Source organism: Phyllobates terribilis, unplaced genomic scaffold (genome assembly GCF_046119375.1).
Source record: "Phyllobates terribilis strain yellow unplaced genomic scaffold, ASM4611937v1 Scaffold_3370__1_contigs__length_80636, whole genome shotgun sequence".
NCBI classification, from domain to species: domain Eukaryota; kingdom Metazoa; phylum Chordata; class Amphibia; order Anura; family Dendrobatidae; genus Phyllobates; species Phyllobates terribilis.
In genome coordinates, this window is record NW_027366123.1 from 45,481 (window position 1) to 60,118 (window position 14,638).

At 37.6% G+C, this 14,638-nt stretch overlaps 1 protein-coding gene across 1 annotated transcript; it reads right to left on the reverse strand.

The window, feature by feature from the left end:
- Nucleotides 1-11,207: 11,207 nt before the first annotated feature.
- LOC141247866 (uncharacterized) lies at nucleotides 11,208-14,187 on the reverse strand. The gene is made up of 3 exons (XM_073669280.1): nucleotides 13,585-14,187; nucleotides 12,408-12,557; nucleotides 11,208-11,513 (listed from the first exon to the last, which is right to left on the reverse strand). The coding sequence occupies exons 1-3, from the start codon at nucleotides 14,185-14,187 to the stop codon at nucleotides 11,208-11,210; spliced, it is 1,059 nt and encodes a 352-aa protein (XP_073525381.1).
- Nucleotides 14,188-14,638: the final 451 nt, after the last annotated feature.

Below are 14,638 nucleotides of genomic sequence, written 5' to 3' on the forward strand. Positions count from 1 at the left end.
CCCGCCAAATGTGATACACCGAAGAGGAAAGATCATACACCCGCGCATGATGCTTGCATCTCGGTCCCGAAAAAAGAGTCCGCAACCACGTAAGAGCGTCAGCAATATGCAAAGTCGTGTCCGGAATCCCATATCGCATACGTGTTTCCCTCCATATACCTGCAGAGAAGGGACACTCAAAGAACAGATGGTCGTGAGTCTCAAGGCTAGCATCACAAAATCTACAACCATGGTCCTCATCTAAGAACAATAGACGGTCATAAGTGGATAGCCTGCCCATAGCAGCCAGCCAAAGAATAAAACTATGCCTGGTAGTACCATGTATTGGCCACACCTCTCTCCTCCAAGGAACCTCCTCAAATCTATCTCTGATCTCTTCATATACTCTACTCACAGAGAATCTCCCAGCACGACACCATGAAGATAAAACATCCTCTAAGGAATGATCTCCATCCAGTCTCTGCATCACATCATCTCGTGCCCTCAGGATAGCTTGAATCAAAGATGAAGGACGCCCCTGTGCAGACCAACTCACCACATCAGTGGTACTCAAATATCTATCATAAATCCATCTAATCCAAATCGAGTCCTTCCTCTCAACAATACGCTACATCTGCTTCATCGTGAAGCACCTGTGTTTTGTTAGTTTTGTGTTAGGTATATTTAGTTCATATAAATATGGTGTTGTTCACGTTATTTGCGTTTAGTTTACTCTATGTCATCTCACCTCTTAATCACTCGCTTTCTTTGGTGCTTAGCTGAGAAAAAACGATAAAGATAAAAGTTTGAGAAATCGCGGGCGTTAATTCCCACGCATCCACCTAGTGACCTAAAAAGTGCACTATTATGTTCTATAATGTGCACTTCCAGATTAGTCTAGAGTGCACTCCTTTCAATTATGAAATGCACTATTATTACAGTAATTCAAAAATGGTTATTAATTATGTGAAACAACCAACAAAACTTCATTTACTAGGAATTTTTTTAAAGTAATCAATTTGGTGAACCAATCGGAGCTGAAAACAAAAAGGGGGTGATATAGTGCATGACTTAATTGACTTTGGGAAAAATGTTGGAGAATGAGGAAGGTATTTGAGATGATTGTGAGGATGATTCTGGGGATGGATATGAAGGAGATTGTAGAGATATGAAGGAGATTGTAGGGATGATTTTGAGAAAAAATGCAGGGAACGTAATTTTTATGAGAATTCAATGGATGATGGTAATATGATAGGCAACTTATTTTATTGATATTGAGATTGATCCAAGGAGGATATAAAGAAGCATTTATCCTTGATGGAAATAAAGCAGTTTAAAATGCATTTTCAAAATTCTAATAAGAGCTTATATACATTGAACTTCATCAATCTTATTGCATATTTTATCGTGGTTCAAAATTTCGCAATATAGATTGTTTTTAGTAAGAAAGCATGTTATCAACATAATTGTGGCATGAAGGTAAAGCATAACCTCCACACACATGCAATCTCAAGTGTAATTACTTATTTAATAATTTCAAGGTAAGTACAAATTTTTTGGGTTTTGTTACATTTATACTTCATGAAGTTATAGTGTTGATGTTACATATTCTTTGAAATTATTTTCTTATAGTCTAGTTATGCTTGGAACAAGTAATGGACTCATTCCTGGAGAAATTCAAGAGATTATGAAGAAGAAGAGAGTGAGCATTGTTTACCACAAGGCAAATCAAGCGTGAAAAACTACTATAGATAGAGATCAGAGGTACATCCAAGCAAAGCTATAAGAGGGTCCAAAGATACATAGGCATGCTTGAAATGATCAATCATGGCAGTATCACACACATTGAAGTAGTTGTTAACCAACGGTTTTAAGTACTTTTTTCTATATAGGTGCTTGGAGAAGGGGACTGCCCTTTCTAAGAAAGGTAGTTGTAAATTTTGTGAGAGAGAACATACTTTTTGTCACATTAAATGACAATTTTTTCACACATGCTATATATTATTGTCTCTTATAAAATGTATTTTCGTGATTTTGATTATAGTTCGTCACAGTGGATGGTACAATTTAGGGAAAAGTACAAGGAACACCTTCTAGTTGGCATCGTGGAGGAGCCAAAAATGGTTATGATGACCCAGATACAAAAAATTAGATTAGTAAACGTCGAATATGATCCCACACAAATAATCGCCGGAATCGTAAAACATGAACCAACCTTTAATCCTCCAATTTTGAACAAACCAGCCTTTAATCCTCCAATTCATCTTTGGTTTTGCTTAATTTCTTAGTCTCACACGATTTTTGACGTAGTTTACTAGTTTAGTAGTAACTGGTATTACATAATTATCTTGGGAATGATACTTAAAATTACTTAATTTTTCAAGTACCATTCCCACGATAATTATGTAATACCAGTTAATACTAAACTAGTAAACTACATCAAAAATCGTGTGAGACTAAGAAATTAAGCAAAACCGAAGATGAATTAACAAAAAAACACACTATGGTGTGAAAAGTGCACATTCAATTACACTTGTTCTTCCTAAATAATCACGACAGGTGCATATTCTTATTCATGAGCTCAATTCCAAATAGAATTCTTCACAAGTCATCATATATGCCTTCAAACAATCTTTAAGATCTCGGCATACATTGTAAAGGGCTCCAAAGCTCCATCTAAATACCTTGCAACACGCATTTTCTCGTGTAGACATCCATAAAAAAGTCCTACACATATACCAATTGCACTAGCTACATATGCAACACAAAATGCATGAAAGCATCTACATAATAACATAACTGCATGTCTTAAACATATAATAAATTGGATGTCATCAAGAAGTTAGTTAAAAAGGATATACCTTGGAATGTGACACTTTCTAATACCTTTGACTTGGATCTATTGATAAATTGGTCTGGCCTGCATGGGATATTGTGTAGGAGAGTAGGTTAAGTTGATATGTGTAGTGGGTCCATTATCCTAAAATCAAATGGCACTCCCCCTTAAGTGCAATGAGATAGACCGTAAGATAACTCGACTTACCTCGGATACTATTAAAAAAATTTCCTGACCTGCATGGGACATACTAGTGAGACTCATACCCTATCATATCACATTACAAACACTTTAGACTAGTTATAGTGATTCTATTGCATAGTTATTATTATTTCTTGTTTGTTTGTTTTTTTAAAGAGAGGAGGAACTCTCTGTTAGTTTATTGATACAAACAAAAACTTGGTATACCAAAATCAAATGGGGGTAGCCCGTCCCCTAATTATCATCATTTAACAAATAAACCACCCGCTCGAGAACAATGACACCTAATGGAAAGTCAAAAGCAAGGGTTGCTAACGCGTCAGTGACGACATTAGCCTTCCTAAACACATGCCGGAACTGGCACTTCTAGTTCCTACTAGTGAAGCCTTGTTCCATAAACACAAGGATAGATAGGGAATGGCACCGGTTCACGGGTTTTCTCAAAAACATATTGACCAAGGTCGAATCTGTTTTAAACAAAACCCTCTTGTTCCCCCCTAGACCAAGATGACATAAGACCCGATATGGCACCTCATAGTTCTGCAGTAGGCATGGACCAAGAACTTATTGTATGCACAAACCCACAAATCCAAAGACCATTTTCATCTCTAATCACACCAACCGCTAAAGCATTCCCATTGATCATCGAGCCATTCGTGTTGATCTTTACCCATCTGTGGTCCGACCTGTCCCAATTGATCATCTCTTCACTTTGCCTCCTCATCTCGACCTCCATGCAGGTAATGAACTCAGCCTTATTTTCGTTGAAGTCTTCATTCCGTAACAATCACTAGAAGGTTAGAGTGAAAGAAATCATACCAATCCATAGGCGGTTGAAGGTTCCTCCACATATTTCGGCTTCTCGAACAATCACTAAAGATGTGAAGGAGTGTTTCCGGTGTGTCGACACAAACTGAATTGTCGGGATTTCCATATGTCTCTGAAAGTTCTCGACATTCGTAAGGATCACTCCCTTGAAACAAATCCATACAAATAAACGTGCTCGCTCATGACACTCTATCTTCCAAATCTTTGTAAAAAACTATCTACATTTGCATCCCCCCTCCCTCTCAAAGTGAGGTTTATGTATGCACTAGCGATCTTAAAACTTCCATCCACTGAACCTGAGCAAGAAACCATGTAATGTGCCCTAGTTGATGAGCTGATTGCAGATGCCGCAATTGATAAAACAAACCCATCCGGAAGATGACTCGCAAAATGATGTCAACTCCATCCCAAATTACCGCCCCAGTATTACGCCATCCGCATGCCCATCTCCTCCTCCAAAATCCCACCCACCGCTCACTCCTTCAATGGGAATTCTGTGATCCACTTGTCCATCCAAAAACGCACATCTCTTCCATTCCCCACTTGCCAACGACTCCCCGGTGTGACAACCAAATAGATCTCCACATGTGAGAGGTATTGGTCCTATATCCCCGGATGGGAAAATATATTTCGCTCTCAAAACCTCGGCCAAAGCTCCCCTCGTCTATGAACAAACCTCCAAGCAATTTTTCTATTAAGGGTGTGGTTGAACTCTCACATTTTCTTATAAACCAAGGCACCCAAATCTCTCGGCTTCGACACTTCATCCCAACTAACCAAATGAATTTTTCTAATCACCTCCCAACTCCCCTAAATAAAGGAGCGAGTTTTTTGGTCAATCTTCTCACAAACCGCCTTTGGAAAAGAAAGCTAAGTCGTAGAGCAAACAAGTTGGGAATTGAGAACTGATCTAGCCAAAGTGACCCTACTGTCAAAGCCAAGATGCTTACCCCTCAAACCACTTAGGCGCCCATTGATCTTTTGAAGAAGAGACTCAAATGTCGAGGTGTTAACTTTCTTGTGTAGAAAAGGGATTCTGAGTTAGACACCCAAATTCATAGTCACCTCCATGCCACTCTCACGAGCAAGAATCCCACCTAACTCATTAGCAACATTAGGCGAGATAAATAGACGAGATTTACTCTTGTTAACTCTTTGTCCTGATGATCTACAAAACAACTCAAGACATCTTTGGATTTCATGCACTTGTTCCATCGAAGCCTCCCCCAAAAGTAGGATACCATCAGCAAACAAGATGTGTGAAATCAGTACCCCCTCCTCAAGGCTTTAATAGGCTTTCATCTTCCCGCCTCCATGGAATCAGTAATCAAGTTGTTCAACATCTCAATACACAACAGAAAAAGGTATGGAGAAATCGAGTCACCTTGGAGGATACCCCTACTCGGCTAGATTTCCTCGTATTCTCTCCATTCCAAAGAACATCCAAGGACAAAGAAGTATTGCATTCGTTAATCCATCCAACCAACCTTTCCAGGAACCGCGCATCAATGAAGGTATCCACAACAAAATCCCACCTTAACCTATAATAGGCTTTTTCGAGGTCAATCTTCATCATCATCCAACCCTTCTTTCCTTGTTTACCTTTCATAGAATGAATACACTATGGTGCAAGAACAATGTTATCGGTGATTATCCTACCGGGCAACAAAATCCCTTGAAATGGACCAATCAACTTAGGTAATAATCTTTGTAAATGGTTAGTCAACATCTTAGTAATAATTTTATACAACACATTACAAAGAATAATAGGTCGAAAAAGAGATACCTTATACGGGTTGTTAGTATTTGGAATAAGAGAGATGAAGGTGTCATTAAGCTCATTTGGTAGGTAAGCGAGATAAAGGTGTCATTAAGCTCATTGGGTAGGGAAGAAGTCACCAAGAAAGAACAGACCGCCTTGATTACCCACCGGCCAACCAAACCCCAACATTTGTGATAAAAAAATGGTTGGAAATCATCGGGACGGGTGCCTTCAACCCACCCATCTTTTTGACTGCTAAGAAGATCTCCTCGCCATGAAACCCCGAATCAAGGGTCTCTCATTCTTCCATATCGAGTTGCGGAAATTGGTTGTGAAGTGTGACAATGGGAAAGATATAACATGGACAAATTGTATAAAGCCTCTCAAAGAACTCAACAACAAGATGCTCAAGTTCCTTAGGACCCGAAATCCATTCCCCGATGTTGTTCTTGAAGGCGGACACTCGGTTAGCACGGCGTCTAACAAGAGTGAAAAGATGGAAGAAAGAATTATTTCTATCCCCCTCCATGAGCCAACTCTCTCTTGATTTTTGCTTCCAAAAAACCTCCTCTTGGTGAATAATAAAATCTAAGTCATCTTGGAGCTCCCTCTCACGGGCTAGTAGAACTTCCGAGGGTCCACGGTCAATGTCGGCTTGGATCAAAGAAATATCCCCCAACACTCTAATCTTCCTCACCACAATGTTGTCAAGCACTAATCTATTCCACTCCTTGATCGATCCTTTGAGATCTTTCAATGCAAGATTCACTGGTTGATTATTATTCCAAGCCCTTTGGAAGAAGGGTAGGAAATCAGTCTGGAGAGGAGTGTGATCGGACCCTATTTTAGAAAAGTGGAGCACATAAGGCCATTGGGAAAAACCATCCATGTTCATCATAATATTCCAAGCCCTTAAAAAATATAGTTAAATTGTAAGTATGAATATATGTTGATTCCAATTGTGTACTTTATTGTTTGTTAGCACTAACTCTTATATTGCAAGTTAACTAGTAGAATTGCAACTATCTGTTATCCATATATAATGAATATATATTCTTGTCGGTTAACAATTTCATTGCTTGGATGATTTAATCACATGGAGTTTTTGATTAAGGATTTATGTCATTGATTTGAGGATTTTGTTGATTTGAGAATTTGTCTCACATTGGTGTTATTGATGTAAGTGTTACTAGTTTTAGTTAGGAATTTATCTGTTCTGATTTTTAGGTACTAGTTTTAGCTAGGAATTTATGCAAGTTATCCGGTGTAAGGGAATTTATGCAAGTTATCTGTTTTATGCAAGTTATATGGTGTAATTACTTGTGTGAGGGAATTTATATAAGTTATCCGGTTACTGCTATAAGGAAATTTATGCAAGTTATTTGTTTTTGAATTCTAGGTACTTGTTTTAGCAAGGAACTAAAACCAGTAACACAAGTTTCATAAGATTCATGTATCATTTAGGTATTACTTCTATTATAAATTTATGCAAATTAGAAATCTAATGACACTTTGATGAATTTTTTGCTTGAGAATATGGCAATGAGATAATGGATTGCACAGAGTAATCTAAACAAACCTGTGAGACCCTTAAAGTGGATCCAAATATGGCAATGAGATAGTGGATTGCGCAGAGTAATTACTTGTGTAAGGGAATATGCAAGTTATCTGTGTTATGCAAGTTATATTGGAATAACCAATCATTAATATATTAATATTGATATTTTACTACGGTTCAATTTATCATTTATCATTTGCATATTTATAACGGTTCGTTGTCTTTTGTAGAACGTATCTATCACAGTTTAGTTACGATTTCGAACTATTTATACTACTACGATTGACCTTTTATCACGGTTCAAAGACAAAAATACCATGGTTGGTGGACCGTAGTAATTATGCATTTAAAACACTAATACCACAATTATGACTGATATAGAAATATACATGTTTACCACGGTTGGTATTATTATTACAGTTGTCAGAACCGTAGTAAACCAGTCAACCGTGATAAATCAGTAACCGTTATAAACACGTTATAGCGGCCCAATCTATTACGGTTCAGAACCGTAATAAAAAGTGTATTTGAACCGTGATAAAAGTGCCTATTTGTACTAGTGTGGAGAAACTCATATCATTAAGACCATGATTATCAACAAGGTTTTGGAAAGTATCGGAATCCTCATGCAATTCACGCGAACCACTAACACGCTCCTTCACCTGAAGAATACAATTAAGATACCCTCCAAAGAAAGTAGGGGTCGTAACAACATCAAGTTCTCTATCCATAGTTCTACAAAAACTGGGTCGACGATAGGGCGTCGGTGGGGTGTATAGAAAAATAATTTGCAATCTAACCTCAACTCTAGAAATAAGTGTGTGAATGAAACTAGTGTCATGATTCAAAATCTGGATAGTAATGACATTTGAGTCCCATACAAGGAACAAATCACCTGATAGGCACACCGAGTCAATAAAATAAGAAGCTCCAAGGTTGGCTTGCTCACATGAGAATTCCATACGATAATATTCACCGTTTGGATATTGATGGGAAATTACAAAGGAGGGACTTACAGTTACTGGCGCTTAGCCTCATTAGAGACTCCGTCTACTGAGAGCTTCGTCTTTCTTTCCAATTCCTTAGTAACAGACTACTCCTTGGATGCCTTTAGTTTTGATCCAGCCCCACTCCCAAGAGCTTCCAAAATTGTCGGCCCAAACATTCCAACAAGCCCAGTGTCATCGAATAATGGGCCCAACTTCTTAGATCATGTTCTTCGCCCAAACATATCTTCCTTTTCCACGATAGTTGTTACCAACTCTACAGAGTACAGACTCTATAACCAAAGGTAATTTCAATTTACCATCAATAGCAGGTTCTTCAACAATCATATGTCTCTCTTGTGCCAAACTCTTGTTGTCTTCTTCCCCTATATTTATACATTTCTCGGATAAACCTGTTGTCTCCTATGCCTAAAATCGATTATTAAACTCGAGAGTTTACTATTGACTCGGAAGAAGTCCCATAACTCGACTCGATAACTCGTAAGAGTCTACTAAATTATTAAAATAATTCATAATTCATAATTATGAAATATAAACACAAAATATCAAAAAATATATAATAAAACCTTAAGAAATTAGTTTGACATTTTTGTGAATTTTAAAATCTTTCTATCTTAATTACGTTAATCAAATTTGATACTTAATTATCAAATAATCTATTATATTAATTTAATATTTTTATTTTAATTGGCTAATTAGCGTAAAGTGAGCAACAATATTACAATAAAATGGACTAAAATTGAATAAAGCAATTGGGCCTCCTTTAAAATGGACCGAAATTGGTAAATTTGGATAGGTTAGTAGACTCTTACGAGTCAAGTAGACTCGACTGAGTCTACGACTCTAACCGAGTCTAACTAAGTTTGCTCCGAGTCTGCGGAAAAACGGGTCTTCTATGCGAGTCAACTCGATGCCTATATTCCAACTCGTAGACTCGTACGAGTCTACGAGTCCACTCGCGAGTTTGATAACAATGCTGACAAGCTTCCAAGGTCTCCTTCTGACAGTCTGACGGTACGTCCCCATCTTCCTCTTCCGCACCTTCCGCAAGCGCCTAAAAAGGGTTAACTCCAACGGTCACCAGCCCTCCCAACTCCGACGATGCTCCAAATTCGGTCGCTGCCGAATGACTTTTGGGAGCCCACTTTTTTTTCCTTTTGTTGCCACTTCTCCCCAGCATTGTTACCTTCCCCCACCATGATCTTGCCTTTGTCCAAATGTGACTGAATTGCGCAAACTCTTCTTACCTCTCTGAGTCTCAAATTTTCTAGATCGACATGGCATTGCTTTTTGAAATGGACAAAGATACTACAACTCAAACAAACAGAATTGAGATTTTCATACTCAATATGGTATCTACCACCCTCCACAATGATCGAATCAGATAGTGGTTTTGATAGATCAACACTCACACTTACTCGTGCGAAACGCCCTCGCTCAGCAACTAGCATTTTGAGGTCGACTCTAATCGATTGTCCAATCCTAGAGATGATGTATAACAAGGCATTTTCCTCATAGAATAGGATGGGAATGTTATGGATTGTAACCCACACAAGTATTTGCACAATCGAACCAGTCAAAAGATTAAAATTTGCGCTCCATTGACGAACCGTCAAATAGTGGCCAAATACACACCATGGTCCATCCGAAAGTATCAGCTCAAGATCTTCCCTTCTTTGAAGTTTCAACAAGAACAACGCGTTAGGAAGATCACTCAACCTGCAATTCCCCTAGGCTTTCATTTCCTCCCTCACCTTCCTAGGCATAAACTCATATCTAATCCTTGTGCCAATTGGTTTAAAAATAATAAAGTGCTTCCACGCATCAGCCAAGGAATCTAGAATGGTACGATCAAAACTGATAATCAAAGCCTTATCCTCTCCCTCTTGGAACAATTCAGATTTCAGCAAAAACCTGTACATTGCCTCTTTCCCTTCACACAAGTCTTTCCAGGTCTATTTCTTTCATTATTATTTATGGACATTTTATTGAATTTGTTATACGTTAGCATGTTATTTGGTTATATTTTCTTATATAGAAAGACCGACCTACCTAGGGTTCTAGTTTTTCTAAGTTACTATTTTCGGATATGAGAGCTTTCCTTTAAGCCCCAAATATATATTCCTTATGTAACCCTATTAAGAATTATGTAGAATTATTTGCAGCCAAAACAAAGTTGAGTTCCTCCTTTCTCTTTGGTTTCTACGCCCTTTCAAAGTCATTGAAGGGCCTTGTTGAGTATTATGCTCCTTCTCCTTCTTCACCTTCATCATTGTCTATTGAGCATCGCACTCTCTTCAACCTCTTCACCACGTCCATACCACCAACTCTATCATCACCACCATCCAGCCAAATCTATACCACATCCAAATCGGCGCCTTTATCCATCAAATCCACTAAATTCCGCATCAAATTCAACACGAGAACTACTACTTACTCTCCGGATTCAAGACACACTGACTCCAACGCAAGGCAAACTCACATCATATACCATTATATAAGCTGACGTGATTTTATCCTAAGGCTAAAATCAATTGACAATCAATTGACAATCAAAGGAGTCATTTATAAAGATACAGTAGATAGTTTATGTTGATTTATTCTCCAACATCTAAGTACCCCAAACTATCAAATTAATCAACGTTCTTCTTTCATTATCCACATAGATTTTAAGATTTATAATTGATAATTGTTCTTAAAATCAATCAAGGATTCTTTCGTTTTACAGTTCATACTTGTTGCTATTAAAATCAGTTAATAGTACGACTTTCCTCCTTTTAACAAGAACATATCAAAGGGCTACAAATTTTCCTTCGAGAACACTCGGATTTGAAAACAAGGAGGAGATGCTCTTTTGCTTAATTCTCATCAGTCATGCCTCATGCCCGACACTAGCCCGTTCAACCCAGACTAGGAGGCTCGTTCAAGTACTAGGTCTTGTCAGGATCCAGTTTTTATGTCCTCTCTACTTACCAAACAATATAAAACAAATAAGAATATAACAATGGCGGAAAAAAGGCATCGAATTCAAGCTTATTAAGCCCATTTAGCTAAGACGGACATGCAACCAGCTCCAAGAAGAAGAGAAATGTTAGATCCGAGTTGAATCCTGGGGTTATTTTGTACCCTAGGGTTCATGAAATCCGCTGCAAGAAGGTCCACCAAAGCCATGTAAATGAGTATTCCAGATGCAGCCGAGTCAAAAACCCCTTGAACGATCAACGATGTTGGGCTATTTTCGTTGTAAATATTTGTGATTCCTATCCCAATTGCTAGCCCCAACGGAGTTGTCAGACAGAAGAACATGGCCATTGTTAACATGGCTCTCCACTTGAACTTGGCCTACACGCAACATAATATTGTTAGACATATATTCAAATTAGACGTTAAAATACTGACATGACTCATAGGAGTCGTAGGCCTAATCCGATTATGCTCTCTAAGGTTGACATTTGAGTTGTTATTTATACAACATCTTATCAATATAACCTGATTCGCAAGGTTATTTCTAACCTTATGAAGATGATCTTTGAATGTAGATGATAAATTTCGGTGGGCCAATAAACACGAGAATCGTGTACACGAGCGCATGTGCGCATTAGGCCATATCACGCCATCATGCGTGTACACGAGCGCATATACGCACTTAGTCTACAATACAAGTCCACGGGATTCCTTCCTAAAATCAATTAATAATAAAAAAAGTAATCCATGTTATTATATAGTAGACTTTTATTATGTCTATTCTCACATTACACTATAAATAGTACAAGCTGAATGGGTAGGTCGGGCACTCTTGAAAGTGACAATACATGTGTCTTTTTGGTAGAAAATAGACACTTCGGAGTTCAACTATGAAGGCAACTACTACTAGTACGTCAATTTTGGGTACCTAATCTAGGACGGCCTAGTAACTTCAGCTTTCATTCGTTTTTTATGGAGTTTTACTAAATTAATTATCTTGTAAATTTGTGGAACTCATTAGAAGTGTTGGTAGTGATAACCAGAGATAAATTTAAAGTACCCAAAACATTTAAAAAAATTTAACGAACCAAATAGGGTGAAAAAATCACGAATAGCCATACATGAACTGTAAATTTATCTTCATATAAAGCATTTCATCTTTCTTCGCTCTCCTTTCTATCTTTCACCTCAATATCTTTTATTATTTAAACTATTATACAAAAAATGCGTCAAAAATTATATTATGGGGTATTAGTATATATAGTATTTCACCTGAGCAATACATCCGCCTAGACCCATGCCTTCGAAAAATTGGTGAAAACAGAGCGCCGCCATTAACGGCTTTATGGTTGATAGGCTCCCTGCTGTCCCAAGCGTTACACCTATTATCACTGAATGCACCATTATCCCCAACTCCAGCACCTATAAATAATTTATTTTCAAATTATAAATAGAGAGTAATGAATAAGGAATAGATGTCGTCATATTTGGTGTTATACTTAAAAGTCGTGGTTCAAAACACTGCTTCTCTCTCATGTTGCTGCATGTTAAAGCACCATAATTTTTTTTATAAAAAAAGCACCATAAAAGTGTATAATGAGGACATGTCCACATGTATTGTCGAATAGTATTATTTTACTTATATAAGATAGTTCAAACTTAATTTATGTAATGATGTAAGATACCTATTTTAGGTATCAAATCAAAATCACGTGCAAATAACGTGTTAATATGATCATTGGCTTATCAATTTCGCTTTCGTATTAGCTAATCCCAACGCCTATTAACTATTTTTATATATTCATAAATGATACCTAGTAATGAATAATTAATAGATGTGGTCAACCAATCCTTCCTTTGGATGGGGATGTGTCCATTATCTACAAGTCAGAGGATTAAATCGAGATAATGAGTGTTTAGATTGGAGCGAGAGAGACTATCTTTGGTTCGTATTAAGAAAAAGAAAAGAAATATAAATGTCGTCATATTTGATAAGTACTCAAAATCAAGGTTCAAAACACTATTTGATCTCTCTCATGTTGCTGCATGTAGTTAAATCGCAAAAAATGTCTATCATGAGGACATGTCTACATGTAGTGTTCGAATAGTATTTCCGCATACATATATACAAACATTTGTCATGTTTTTCGGGATGTAAAATCAGTTGTGAGTACCCTTTTAATAGCATATATATACAAACAAATGTACATTATAAAAATAGTTATATATATGTTGTGTTAACATTATAATTTACTAATTAATTTCGCTTGAAATAATAATAAGTCATTATCTTACTAACTTGTTTTTGTATGCATCTACTTTATAACAATGACTTAACATTGAAAGTAAAATACAAAGGTCCAAATAAATAAATTTGAATTATCCCCTTAAAAAGAATATTTATATTTTAAATAATAGAAAAAATTATTCTTTACTTGTGTAGTGACACGTTGCCGATGAGCTCCAACCTTCCGGTAGCCTCAGCCGACCCAACCACCGTAGCATCGTCGTGGGAGTGACCATGGGCAGCATGCGTGTGCATATGCACGTGGCCGGAATGCTCCACGTCAGCATCAAGTCCGGCGACGGTACTCTTCTCCCCTTTGAAATGCATCCGTCGATAATACCCCGTGGCGGTGGACTCAATCATCAATGTCGCAATTGCCGCCACCATAGCAACGAATCCAGCGAACGGGAAATTCTCCCACGCGCTGCCCTTCAGACATGGAGATGATAGCTGCTCAAACGAGTCCGGGAGGATGTGGATGAAACCGGTAGCAAGGATGACGCCGGCGGCGAACGCCTTTATCATGAAGAAGACATCACCTTCTGGGCTCAAAGCCTTTATCTTTTTTCCGGCTAGCGGCGCCGCCACGCCTAAGCCGCTGGCAACCAGGATCAAGAATAAAGCTCCGACCTTGTAACGGGTTGTTACAGTTTTTGGGTCCTTTTCGAGGTCTTTTGGGTCACACGTGCAGTCGGCGAAGACTGTGACGGCGAAAAGGAGTAGGGTGAGTGCTATAAGATGGGTCCGGCTAATCGGGATCGCCATTGATAGTAAGGTACTAGTATGAGTTATAGAGGTGCATGTTTGTGTATTTATATAGAAAATGAAATTAAATGTTGGGTAAGTAAATAAAACAGATTAAGGAGAATATTGAATTTGCATTAATGGTGATTTTAGCCGGGTTCAAAGATTGTTGTTATTATATAGGAGGAGAAGAGGAATAGTACAGTTGTTAGTGACCAAATTATGTGCCCACTCTAGATTAGCTTTGACTTTTAAATTTATAATTTTTTTTTTTGGTTATGGTAGAAGTTATAAGGAAATAACCTGTTTTCCTACATTTATTTTAGTGTATTTTTCTATACACTATCACATCAAAACTATTTTTTTTTATAAAAGTAAGTATTTTTAGTTTAATTTTTTATTTTATTGTTGGATTGATTATCCAAGTGGATGTACAGATGTATCACTTATACTGAAATGAAAGACAATCAAA

What these genes read in the sequence shown, in the direction of transcription:
- LOC141247866 (XM_073669280.1), bottom strand. Translation starts at nt 14,187, where the DNA reads ATGGCGATCCCGATTAGCCGGACCCATCTTATAGCACTCACCCTACTC. An exon ending in GGTTGGAGCTCATCGGCAAC is followed by an intron (nt 12,558 to 13,584) that starts GTGTCACTACAC and finishes AATTATTTATAG; the next exon opens with GTGCTGGAGTTGGGGATAAT. An exon ending in TAGGCGGATGTATTGCTCAG is followed by an intron (nt 11,514 to 12,407) that starts GTGAAATACTAT and finishes TGTTGCGTGTAG; the next exon opens with GCCAAGTTCAAGTGGAGAGC.